Source organism: Globicephala melas, chromosome 1 (assembly GCF_963455315.2).
Source record: "Globicephala melas chromosome 1, mGloMel1.2, whole genome shotgun sequence".
Lineage (NCBI taxonomy): Eukaryota > Metazoa > Chordata > Mammalia > Artiodactyla > Delphinidae > Globicephala > Globicephala melas.
In genome coordinates this window covers 122,708,514-122,721,433 of record NC_083314.1, presented here as the reverse complement: position 1 = coordinate 122,721,433, position 12,920 = coordinate 122,708,514, and the positions used below count along the sequence as shown (strand labels likewise).

At 39.2% G+C, this 12,920-nt stretch overlaps 1 protein-coding gene across 7 annotated transcripts in view; it reads right to left on the bottom strand.

Moving 5' to 3' along the window:
- SLC44A5 (solute carrier family 44 member 5) overlaps positions 1-12,920 on the bottom strand; it is a 377,697-nt gene that overhangs the window by 92,550 nt on the left and 272,227 nt on the right. For all 7 annotated transcript variants that reach the window (XM_060304202.1, XM_060304190.1, XM_060304207.1 and 4 more), the window contains one exon: positions 6,733-6,806. In XM_060304202.1, coding sequence (XP_060160185.1) covers positions 6,733-6,806 — 74 coding nt within the window. The remainder of the gene's footprint in view (positions 1-6,732; positions 6,807-12,920) is intronic.

The following is a 12,920-nucleotide window of genomic DNA, read 5'->3' as shown; positions in this document are numbered from 1 at the left end:
ATAGTCTTGGATCCTAGTGTAGGAAACCACTACAAGAGGGGAAGGATCCAGACAAGCAAGTCACTAAGAAATGATACCAAATGGCACCAACAAAAACATCAGAGCTCCAGTAGACTACAAGGTCTTGCTCTCCAATGAGAAAGTGGAAATAAGACTGCCCCCTCCCTTGACATTTCGGGGCAGTCCAGGTCAGGGTGAAGAATGATATGCTGGATGAGTATCGTTCTTGCTATGAACGCAATGAATGGAAAAGTAGATGTGGGACTGTATTGCTGCCCCCAGACAATGAAAATGTACTTTAATACCAGAAATGATGTGGTCAAGCTGGACTACATCTGATTATTAATTCAGCTATGTTGTTCATTCTCCACCTCACTCCATGAAGAATTTAAGACTGAATTATGTAAACCTCCTCCTTTCTGTACTTGGTACTTTCAGTTCCGCTGTTTCCAGTCGACCCATGATGGCCCTCCTTTAATCCTTTGCACTGATCTATAAATTACTTGCACATCAAGGCCCTTTACTGGTATGTTTTGCCTTGGTTCATTCTCTATTAGAGAAGCAATCCCTAACCTCACTAAATTCTAGAAACAGGGATGCAGACCCCACCTCTTGATGAAAGGAATGGCAAAGAGTTTGCAGCCATGTGTTAAAACTACTATAGTTCAGCCTGTGGCTGCAAACTTTCTACATTCCCTCCACAATCAAATATGCTTTTACTCTCCCAGGATCCCCAGAAGCCTCATCCAATTAAGGCATCAGGTTCAAGCTAAAGGTCTGAATCTCATCACCTAAGTCAGGTCCAGGGGTTGATGAAGCTCTTCAGGGCTGGTTCCTCTTGTAAGGATGGTGTCTTTAGCTAGATCATTGAATTCATTAGGTATATTTCCTAATTACCATTGGCAACAGTGTTGCCAAACCTTCACCACAGCATAACAAAATGCCCTTCCCTCCTGCTTCCAATTACATTTCCTCCCTTTCCTTCAAACTCTGGCCAAAAACCCCTTCAAAGTCCACCTGGCTTCTGAACACCACCTGGTCTCCAAAACCAATGCCCATATTTTAGGTTTTGTTAAGCTAGCATCCCACTTCCGGATATCAAGTTTTGTCCTGCTTATCTATTATTGCACCCCCAAACCCACTGGCTTAATACAACCATTTTATTTTGTTCATGACTTTGGGAGTTGGGAATTTGGGGAAGGCTTAGCTGAGCCCCTTGGGGCTCTCTCACGCAGCCAGATGTTGAGTGGGGCTTCAATCATCTGAAAACCCTCAGGGCTGACAGTAAACACTATCTATCCCTAGGAGCTCAGCCCAGCCTATTGACTAGGACCCCTATACGGGGCTTCTCCATGTTGCTTGAGTTTCTCACAGGATAGTGACAGAGTTCTAGGCTTGTTTGCATAAATTTACTTTCTTGTTAACTTCCTATCTTCTCAACTAACAGGAATAATTATTCCGGAGGAAGATTAAAAAACAAAACCAAAAACAAACTTTAGACCCTAACTGTAAGTGCTTCCTGTGTAAATACAACAATGAAATAACTAACTCTCTCAATTGGAAATCCATTTGAAAAAAAAAGAAAGAAAAAATTATTGAATGTTAAAATTGCACTATTGTATACATAATGTTAGCACAAGGACAGCAAGAACAATTTGCATAATAAATATTCCTATTCTTTTTTTCTAGTTAGCACAATTGAATAGCACCCATCAGTGAAGTAGCACAAAAGAGGGCTATTACCATAAATGTTTGACCTTTCAAGGAGATTTGATACCGTCTACCCAGACTCCACTTCACCCACTTGAACGGAGGTTCTGCCTTTCATCAGTTGAATGTCAAGTGCCTTTGTTGCATCCAAGTGTTACCCTAGCTGGCCATATTCTACATAAAGGGCAAAGAACAGTTTTTTTCTTGGAAGAATTTGTAAGAAACATGGCTCTTTCATGGGAGCACTTCTTATGAAAAGAACATGGATGAAAGTAACCCTAAGAAGGTCCTAATCTAACAAAATGGCAAAAGATGCAAAACTACTTACAACACATCAGTAAAACTGACTTAGCATCATCTTTCCTCAGGTGAAGGTACACATTCTTTCATGTTAAAAAAATTAACACTCCTACTAACCTCTGCCAAGCGTTTTCCTTCATTCTTCTTTTAGTCCAGCATTGTAAGAGTTAAATTTATCTTAGAAACAGGCAAGTATGGCTATTTGTAGTTCAGGGATGAGAAATATACATATATTAAATTTTGTGAGTCGCTCATTTTAATCAGTGGCATAAGGATTAATTTAGAGGAAACACTAAATTAATCCAATATTACACACAGTTCTTCACTGAGGAATCTTTATCTTCCAATTTCCTATGTGAATTAAGGCATTTACAAACTGAATCTGGAGATCGTGAACAAAAAGGCAAATTTCTCATCTTGCTCCAGAGGGAATGACAGTACACACTCCCGTTCCTTCTACCTTGCTGACAAGGGAGAGAGTTGCAGTGGCTTTCCCAGCTCTAGATAAGGACAGAAGGCATTTCTCTACGGATTACAAGAGACTGGCTCTGAGATACAGAGGAGAGACTTACTCAATTATGCCATAACGCCTCCTAAGGGAAAGATTTTGGGCACAATAAGAGATCCTTATGAAGTCCCTGTGTGCATTCAAACTTTAATAACCAAAATTATGGGTTGCTATAGGAACAAAATAGTAAATTACATTTAAAAGCAATTTATTAAAATTCAGAACAGCTAGATTATACAATGGTAGCAAATGAAGTACTGCCTCTTACTCTTATGTAGCATTATTGGCGTAGCTGGATATTATTTCATTTACTCCTCATAACAGCCCCGCAAAGTAGGTAGTGTTTCCATATTTTTACAGGTGAGAAAACTACTGAGATTTAGAAAGCAGCTCAAGTCCACCAAGTAATATGGGGAAACCCTAGATCTGCTTGACTCCAAATCTTTTTTTCTCTCATGCAACATATTTCCACTCGATGACAAAAAGTAAAAACAAAACAATTACAGAGACAGACATGTGTCCCAAAGTTGGAGAAGCTAAAATTCTATTAGTTGTATAAGAAAATTCACTGTATTATAATATTCAATTTTTATATTTATGTATTGTGCTACTAATGCATTAATGTTTAGAAGTTCAAATACACTGAAGAAATAACAAAGGAATCTTCTGAAGACCTAAGAGCACATTATTTGGTTTTGTGGTTTATACTCCTTTATTCTTCTCTCCTTCCCTATCTTCCTGCCTTATTTTTTTGAATTCTCCATTTATGTGTAGTTTTCACCTGGTATTACTCAGATGATATTTTGGAAATTACTTTCAATTGCTGTTCTCAAAGTATTTCTCTTTACTGGAAGATAAAACTGAAGACCAGAGAAAAGTATTTTCCATTGTTCTCTAGGTAGGCACTGCCTTCTTTCTGCTGATACAATCTATCCACATTAACTCTAGGCATTAATTATTGTTACTAGAAGCTATTATCTGACTTTTACACTCCCCCCCCCCCACCAATAATAATAAAGTTTCCTAAGTCAGCATCTAAGGGATAGGACTTAAGTCTCTGGGGATAATGCAATACATTCATATGCAATGGTGAAATCTTTTTACAGAAAATATTCACACCAGTTCCTTTGGTAGTTTTTTCTTAAATTGAAGTAGAGCTGATTTACAAATCTCTATTTTATTTATTTCCTCTCTGTTCTTTAATATTTCCTTCCTTCTGCTGACTTTGGGTTTTGTTTGTTCTTCTTTTTCTAATTCCTTTAGGTGGCAGTTTAGCCTGTTTATTTGAGATTTTTCTTGTTTCTTAAGGAACACCTGTAACTGTTTATTATAGTTATAGTTGCTTTAGAATTTTCTGTCTTTTAGTCTTTAAGTGGTTGATCATCAGCCCTTATTATATATTTGCATTTCCTAGTGAGATTTTCCCTTTTAGATTCTTACTTCTTTTCCACTTAGATAAGACCCTTTAACATTTCCTCTATTCAAAATGATAATCTTGCTGGGTAGGGTATTGTAGGTTGCAGGGTTTTCCCTTCAGCACTTTGAATATATCATGCCACTCTCTTCTGGCCTGAAAACTTTCTGCAGAGAAATCAGCTGATAGCCTTACAGGGATTCCCTTGTATATGACTCCTTGTTTTCTCTTGCTGCCTTTAGAATTCTCTTTAGCTTTGACTTTTGCCATTTTAATTATGTATGTCTTGCTGTGGGTATTTTTTGGGTTCATCATGTTTGGGACTCTCTGTGCTTCCTGTACCTGGATGTCTATTTCCTTCTTCAGGTTTGGGAAGTTTTCAACCATAATTTCATCAAATACATTTTCAATCCCCTTCTCTCTTCTTCTGGGACTCCTATAATGTGAAGGTTCATATGCTTAATGCTATCTCAGAGATCTCTTAAACTTTCAAGTTTTTATTTATTTATTTATTTATTTTGCTGTTCTGATTCAGTGATTCCCGTTATTCTATCTTTCACATCACATATACATTCTTCTGGATCACTCAGCCTGCTCTTCATTCCTTCTAGTGTGTTTATTTCAGCTATTGAATTCTTCATTTCTGATTGGGTCTTTTTTGTATTTTATAGTTCCTTGTTAAAATTTTTACTGTGTACATCTATTTTTTTCCTAATTCAGTAAACATTTTAATTACTAATGCTTTGAATTCTTTATCTGGTAAATTGTTTATTTCTATTTCATTATTTTTTTCAGAGTGTTTCTTTTGCTCTTTTAATTGACAGCAGTTCCTCTGCTTTTTCATTTTGCTTAACTTTCTCTGCCTCTATGAATTTAGGTGAAACAGTTACCTATTGTTGCTTGAAGGGTTGTTCTTATGCGGGGCCATTCCTGTACAGGTGCGGTGTGTCCACTGCCTTTGGCGGGAGAGCTGGATTTGATATGGATCCAAGTCACATCTTTCCTCAGGGTTTGCTGGCAGCTATCACCTTGGTAGGGGGTGGGGCTAGAGATGGAGAGGCTAGAGCTGGAGCCCAGTGTGAGGCAGGGCTTCCTTTCTGCTCAGTGGTTGTCACTGCCCTATCAGGGGTGGGGTCTGAGCCCAAGTTGCTGGAGCAGAAGCCCTGAGGGTCGGGCTCAAGCTGGCTCTGTTCCCCTTAAGTGTGTGTTTTCCCCTCTCTCTGAACTGGCACCTTTGCCCCAGAGTGGGGGAGTGCTGAAGCAAGTGGGGCTTGTGAGGGTTCTCTGCTCCTGTTGTCTGCAGACAGAGGTCCAAGCTGTCTCTAATGCACTGCCTGTGCAGGCATGCACAACCGTTTTCCTTGTTCCGCTCAGACGCAGACTCAGGTGCAAGTCCCCTTTGTTCCTCACAGCAGGTCACTGTCCTCAGCCTCCACCACCCCCGCCCTGTTGTTGAGCCATATCACTGGGCAGGTGAGGCCTATGTGGACACTTGGCCTGTGATCAGGGGGTAAGCTGTGGTGGAGCAGCTGCTGTCAGAGGTCGGGGCTACTTCAGATGCACTGCTTGAGTAAGCTCAACAGTGGCTGCCACCATCCCACCCAGGCCATGCCCAGGGACTAGCTCATCTCTGCATCCCACAGTCGAGTCTTCTCCCCAGTCATGGCTGCCCCAGATCCAGTGCTGCCCTGTGACATGGAATGAGCAGAATCAGAGCCTTTGCTTGGCTTGGGTGTGTGCCAACGCAGTTATGGGAAACCCAGCAGCCACTAGAGCAGACCACTCTCCACCCTGCCTCAGGGCAAGACAGCACATGAGTGTTCCTCACAACTGGAGTCCAGGCTTCCCTGGACTTCCCTAACAACAGCCCCCCTGTTAGACCCAGCAGTCCTCCAACCAGCTAAGAGGGCTCGTCTCCTCTGTATAGGACCCCAGGACTAGGGCACCCAATCTGTGGCTCTCACTGCTTACTCCCCAGGGTGAGTGTCCAACTGTGTGATCTTTCTTGCCCTCTGAAGTCCCCTCCCAGGAGCACAGGTCCTGATCTGATTGCTTTTTTTTTTTCCCTTTCTACCCAATTATGTGTGTATCATTCTTACAGCCTTGGAGTCTTTCTGCCAGTTTCCAGTTAGTTTTCAGTGAGAGTTGTTCCACATGTAGATGTATGTTTGATGTGTTTGTGGAGGGAGGTGAGCTCCATGTCCTCTTACTCTGCCATCTTGATGATCCCCTTTGGTAGTTTTTAAAACAACCCAAATAAAGACCATCTATATTTGCCCTCTTTATTTTCATTTCCATAGAAAAATCTTTAATCTAACAATGAACAACAGGATATCTCTTTCTGGTAGGCAAAGACAATAGGATTTCCTATATGTCAATGAACTATTTGGTGAAATTCTTACTTCTTTTTAATTTACTTATAAAAAGAAAAGGTTATGTATTACTTAAACTTATCTAGGCCCTAGTTCTTATTAGTACATAGCAACATGAACTTTATTAGCTGCTTAATAAAATTTCAAAAGTAAAAATGATTAAAAAGCAACCATAAGGTTTTTTTGTTCTTTTGTATAATTATATTTACCTAAGTAATTTAGGCTTGCCTTTGGATAAACTGTTTTGTGTTTATTTTTCATTGCATCTGCTACCCAATGAGTCCTGGTGAGGTACATTCCCTTCAGAAAATATAATAATAGATAATAAGAAGGATTTTGGAAGAAAATGATTAATGTTAAAAATGTGACATTGACTTAGTTATTTAATTAGCAAATGTTAAATATCTTCTATACCTGTATTTACTCACCCACAAGTCCTAAAAGAATGTAGGCAATAATGAACAGTATGAAGATCATGCAGCACAGCACATCTGTACAGCTCCTAAAAACAAAAAGGAACAAAGAATTAAAAGCGTCCTGAGAAGATTCACATAGCATCCGTTTTCCTCCCTCTTATGGACTTAATGTGTCTCCCCCAATTCCCTATGTTGAAACCGAACCCCCAAGGTGATGGTATTAGAAGGTGTGTGTCGGGGGAGAATTAAAAGGGGTACAAAATAACTTTTTGTTCACTGCAAAAAACTATAAGAAGGGAGAAAAAGACAATAACAACAGTGATATGCCATTTTATACCTAATAATTCTGAAAGGTAAATCGGATGCATTTCTGCAATCAAAGACTTTAGCAGCAGGGAGTGGTTATAGTTCCATGATTAAAGAAGTTTCCCCAGAGCTGTTAATATTTATTTTCTTGATTCTTTATTTGTAAAATGTTTTTAGAGGTTAGAGTACACCAACATCAAGAAACTTTTTTATTTGAAATTGTAATTCAAGCTATTTGATTTTCTTCATGCTTCCCAATACATGGTATAATAAAACAAATTAGCCATTTCCATTCCTCTCTCTCTCCATTATCTTTCTACATGCACATTTAAAGGGTACTATTATTAAATAAAGGATTGACTGCATAAGCTTTCTATGAGGAATGGAGTTGCAATTATTTGAACAACAATGTCTATAATGCATTAAAAAATGAAATGCGTCTAAATGGTAATTTTCCAGCTATTCTGAAAGCTGGATATCGTGAAATGAGGTTTAGGGAAAATTTAGCTCATAGAGACTTGGTTATTTTCTAAGGGATCACAAGTCAAACCAGTAGCCAGTAGGATACTCAGGCTTTCAATTAAAGTATTTCCTATTTCTAATATTAAATTTTGTTCAGCTCCTAAGTGGTCTAGAAGGTCAAAACTATATCTTGAAAGTATGAAACAATACAATCATTCTTTCTTGAAACTTAATGAAGAATCTATTAGTAAAGAAAAAGATGGACCTATTTGACAGGATTAAAAGATGTGCATGAGAATTTTCATAGCAAAAACTTCTTGTTCTAGAGGGCATATGGATATGTTCCAGTCTTTTACCACAGGCAGGCGGAAGTTACATTCTATTTTTAGTGGTGGTAGTAATAATAATAACGAATGATAATTGTACAGTAACAGACACAGTAATACCTTACACATTGATAAATCCCTGTTTTACCTTTACTGCTCTCACATACATAACTTTGGTTTTTAGGGGTAATGAGGTAAGCTGACTTATGTAAGGTCCATGAGAGAGAGGTAGTTACAGAGGCAGACAAATATCTACGTCTCTGCTGCCTAACCTTTTTCATTTAGTGGTTATTCTAATAAGATTACAACTTTCTAGAAAGACTCCAAGTAGCCGTATCTAAAACTCCACACACATCCTTATTACTCTACCTCACAATAGGAAATGGATCCACCATAAGGAAAGCTAATCACAGTCAATTCAGAAACAAACTATCACTTGTTTAAGTCTAATTTCAACCCAGGAATTTTAAATTTCATTGGGACTGAAGAATTATGAGAATAATAAAAAGAGAAGAAAACAGGCACTCTAGTTTTCTTTGGTTAACAACCACTGAAGGGCTTCCCTGGTGGCGCAGTGGTTGAGAGTCCGCCTGCCGATGCAGGGGATGCGGGTTCGTGCCCCGGTCCGGGAAGATCCCACGTGCCGTGGAGCGGCTGGGCCCGTGAGCCATGGCCGCTGAGCCTGCGCGTCCGGAGCCTGTGCTCCGCAACGGGAGAGGCCACAACAGTGAGAGGCCCGCGTACCGCAAAAAAAAAAAACAAACAACCATTGAAGGCAAAACCTGGTGGGGGTGAGGAGAGGATCTGGCTCGTGTGCATTCTGACACATCCTACTCAAGATCGGGTTCTCATCATGTCAGGGCAGTTTCTGAATAGCCTGATACCTAATAACGAATGCCTGCAGGTGAGGAACTAAAGGAGAGAAAACTAGAACAGTGGTATGTTTTTACTAGAAATCTTGAAGCTGTCAAAGCCCTGTGTGTAATGGTAACTACCAAGGAGACAGGGATGTAACCAGAAGCCCCAGCCCGGCTGGCCAGCATCCTGTAATATTATATCTATAATATGTTTATATCTACATAGTTACATTGTATATAATACATACTATAATGCATGTTTATAATGACAATATCATATAGTATTATAATGTTTTCTCTTCATATTATGTAGTAAGCACAGAGAGAAGTAAACATACTAGAAAGATGAATAAAAGAAACTTAAAAACAGAGCACAAGGAAAGAAGCAGAAACACCCGCCCCCCAAAATTTCTAAAAAGTAAAACCCACACTCCTCGGCTACTGGCCCTAATGAATGGCATCAGTCAGGGTTTGGTTCCATGTGGGGTTTTACATTATGATTTCTCTTTCTTTTTGGTGCCAAGGACACACTACAGCCCCAGGGGCTACTGTGTACCCACACAACCTCTCTCTACCCCTTCCCCCAGCAGTCTCTCACCACAGTGGGACAGCATTTCTCAGTAATTCACACCTTGAGATGTTTGGGGATTCTATTCTGGGACTAGGAAGGATAACGAATTCAAGTCCGCTTTACTTTTCTGGAACTCTGCTTTAGAGAAATAGAAGCCGATACCCCATGGCCAGACTGGTTAATTTAATTTTATTTAAGCATGGAAAAATGTTGAACAAAGTGAAAATTATGGAAAATTCAAGAGTTTCAAAACATAGGAAAGCTTTTCTAGATGAAACATTCTTATTTCTGAAATTTTTCCTATAGTGATTTGATTCCCTTTGCTGTTTAAAATTTTTCTTTTAAAAATAGGTGTGTGTGTGTGTGTGTGTGTGTGTGCTTTCAGATAATTACAGTTATCTGTCATTTTTATCCCCAGTAACTCACCTATTTCTCTCCACTTCCTCAGATACATTCCCTACTGGAAAAAAATCACTGCTTAGAAAGTTATTGGGAAATTGAATAAGAAGAAAATATAAAATATAGCTTGGGCACCATTTTGGGAGTCAGGAACACAGGAGAAGCTTAATTCAAATTTTAGAAGTTATAGCACATCATCATTGTTTCTTTCTTTGATTTCAAGGTATCTTTACAATCCCAAGTATTCTGCAGAAAATGAGCTATTTTTTAAAAACCAAGTACTTAATTTGGATAATTTTTAATACTCTTAAGATAGCTATTGAGGTAACTGGGTGATACAAGCTCATGGTTTAAAATCATTCTTAATCATGTTCTAGCTAGCGGCCTGTCATAGCTGTACATTTTCCTCAGTTGGGTTCATTTTTACTTTTATAGTAAGAACCACTATAAGAACCACTGTACTAACCTAAAAATGGGTTGCATGCCACTGAGTTCTAGAAAGAAGATTAAATATACCTGAACCCTCTCCCCTACCCTCCCTCCAAATCAAAGTCCAATTTTTTCAAAACAAGCTGCTTACACTCACGTTATAAGAAAGTTATTCAAATTTTTATTCAGATTAAGCTGTCCTGGCATAAAAGTATTTTCAAAAGTTAAACTAGAAGTACCATTGCTATCTTATATCTATTTTTCCAAATTGCAATAAGAATAGGATCCCAATTGTATAATCATTTGCAGATTTCCCTTTCCTTCCTATCTCTAACCCACAAGTACAGAATGCCTACAGTCACCTCAACTTGAAGCCTTGGGAGTTTCCTTTGACTTTCCCTTTTTCGTTGCTTATCTTTCATATTCAGTTGATAAGTTCTCTTGATTCCTTCTCTCTGATGTGTCTTTCATCCACCCCTTCCTTTCTATTCCTGCTGCCTGGACTTGGTCCACATTCTCTTAACCTCTCTTCAAACTATTACTGTGGTCCCTTAATTGGGCTCCTGCATGTAGTCCCTGCCTGATCCAAATCATTCTGCACATCACTGATATCACTGACAGGGGACAATGTCACTTTATTATTTAAAACTTGCAGTGCTTCTCCACCACCTGTTCAATAATTTCCAAATGCCTTAGCTTTATGTTTAAGAACCTACAGATTTAATCCTAGTTCAAGCCCCAGACTGCCTTTCTAGCTTTTCTGCCTCTATTCATCTCAATGTGCTTCAACCAACTTGGACTTTTTCACTTATTGAATACACCATGAAATCTCCCTTGACCACACTCAGAGCTCTCTGCTCATGGTCCTTTTAGACTCATCCTCCTGGGACATCATATGTCCCAATTTGTATGAAACAGCCAGGGTTTACACCTATTATCCCGGAGTAACAATTAGCAGTATTCCCTTTTACTATGAAAAGTGCCCCAGTGTGGATCTCAACCCCATCTACTAAAATCCCATTCTTCATATGGTCGGATTCCCTTCCTCTTCTAGGGCTGAATAACATTCCATTGTATGTATATGTCATATTTTTTAACCTATTCATTTGTCAATGAACACTTAGGCTGTTTCCACATCTTAGCTATTGTGAATAGTGCTGCAGTGAACATGGGAGTGCAGATATGTCTTTGAGATCCTGATTTCAATTCTTTTGGACAATGTGGATAAACCTAGAGGAACTTATGCTAAGTGAAGTAAGGCAATCACAGAAAGACAAATAACTGCAGGATTCTACTAATATGAGATATCTAAAATAGTCAAACTCATAGAAAGTAGAATGGTGGTTGCCAGGGGCAGGAGAGAGAGGCAAATGGGGAGTTACTTATTCAATGGCAATAAGTTCCAAGTATGCAAGATGAATAAGTTCTAGAGAACTCTGGTACAACATTGTGCCTATATGTTTAACACTACTGTATTGGGCACTGAAAAATTTGTTAAGAGGGGAGATCTCACATTAAGTGTTCTTACCACAATTTAAAAAAACCACATAGCATGGAAGACATGATAACCATGGCAAGGCTGCAATATATAGGAATATATTTGTGCAAGTTCATAAGTTATTTGCATTTAAAATTTTGCTATGAGTAAGCATAATACAGGTATTAAATATGTGATTGCAAATGTAAAACTTTTTTAACTTAAAAAAATTAAAGGGGGGACCTGCAAGATGGCAGAGGAGTAAGACGTGGAGATCGTCTTCCTCCCCACAAACATATCAAAAATAAATCTACATGTGGAACAACACCTGCTAAACACTGGCAGAAGACCTCAGACTTCCCAAAAGGAAAGAAACTCCCCACATACGTGGCCATGTGGCTGACAGGATCTTGGTTCTCTGGCTGGGTGTCAGGCCTGAGCCTCTGAGGTGGGAGAGCCAACTTCAGGACACTGGACCACAAGACCTCCTGGTCCCACATAATATCAATCAGTGTGAGCTCTCCCAGAGAGCTCTGTCTCAATGCTAAGACCCAGCTCCACTGAACGACCAGCAAGCTCCAGTGCTGGACACCCCATGACAAACAACTAGCAAGACAGGAACACAATCCCACCTGTTAGCAGAGAGCCTGCCTAAAATCATACTAAGTTCACAGACACTCAAAAACACACCACCGGATGCACTCCTGCCCACCAGAAAGACAAGATCCAGACTCATCCACCAGAACACAGGCACCAGTACCCTCCACCAGGAAGCCTACATAACCCACTGAACCAACCTTACCTACCGGGGACAGACACCAAAAACAACAGGAACTATGAACCTGCAGCCTGCGAAAAGGAAACCCCAAACACAAGTTAAGTTAACAAGTAAGTTAAGCAAAATGAGAAGACAAAGGAATACGCAGCAGATGAAGGAGCAAAGTAAAAACCCACCAGACCAAACAAATGAAGAGGAAATAGGCAGTCTACATGAAAAAGAATTCAGAATAATGATAGTAAAGATGATGCAAAATATTGGAAATAGAATAGAGAAAATACAAGAAAGTTTTAACAAGAACCTAGAAGAACTAAAGAGCAAACAAACAGTAATGAACAACATAATAAATGAAATTAAAAGTTCTCTAGAAGGAATCAATAGCAGAATAACTGAGGCAGAAGAACGGATAAGTGACTGGAAGATAAAATAGTGGAAATAACTACGGCAGACCAGAATAAAGAAAAAAGAATGAAAAGAATTGAGGACAGTCTCAGAGACATCTGGGACAACATTAAAGGCACCAACATTCGAATTATAGGGGTCCCAGAAGAAGAAGATAAAAAAAAGGGACTGAGAAAATATTAGAAGAGATTAT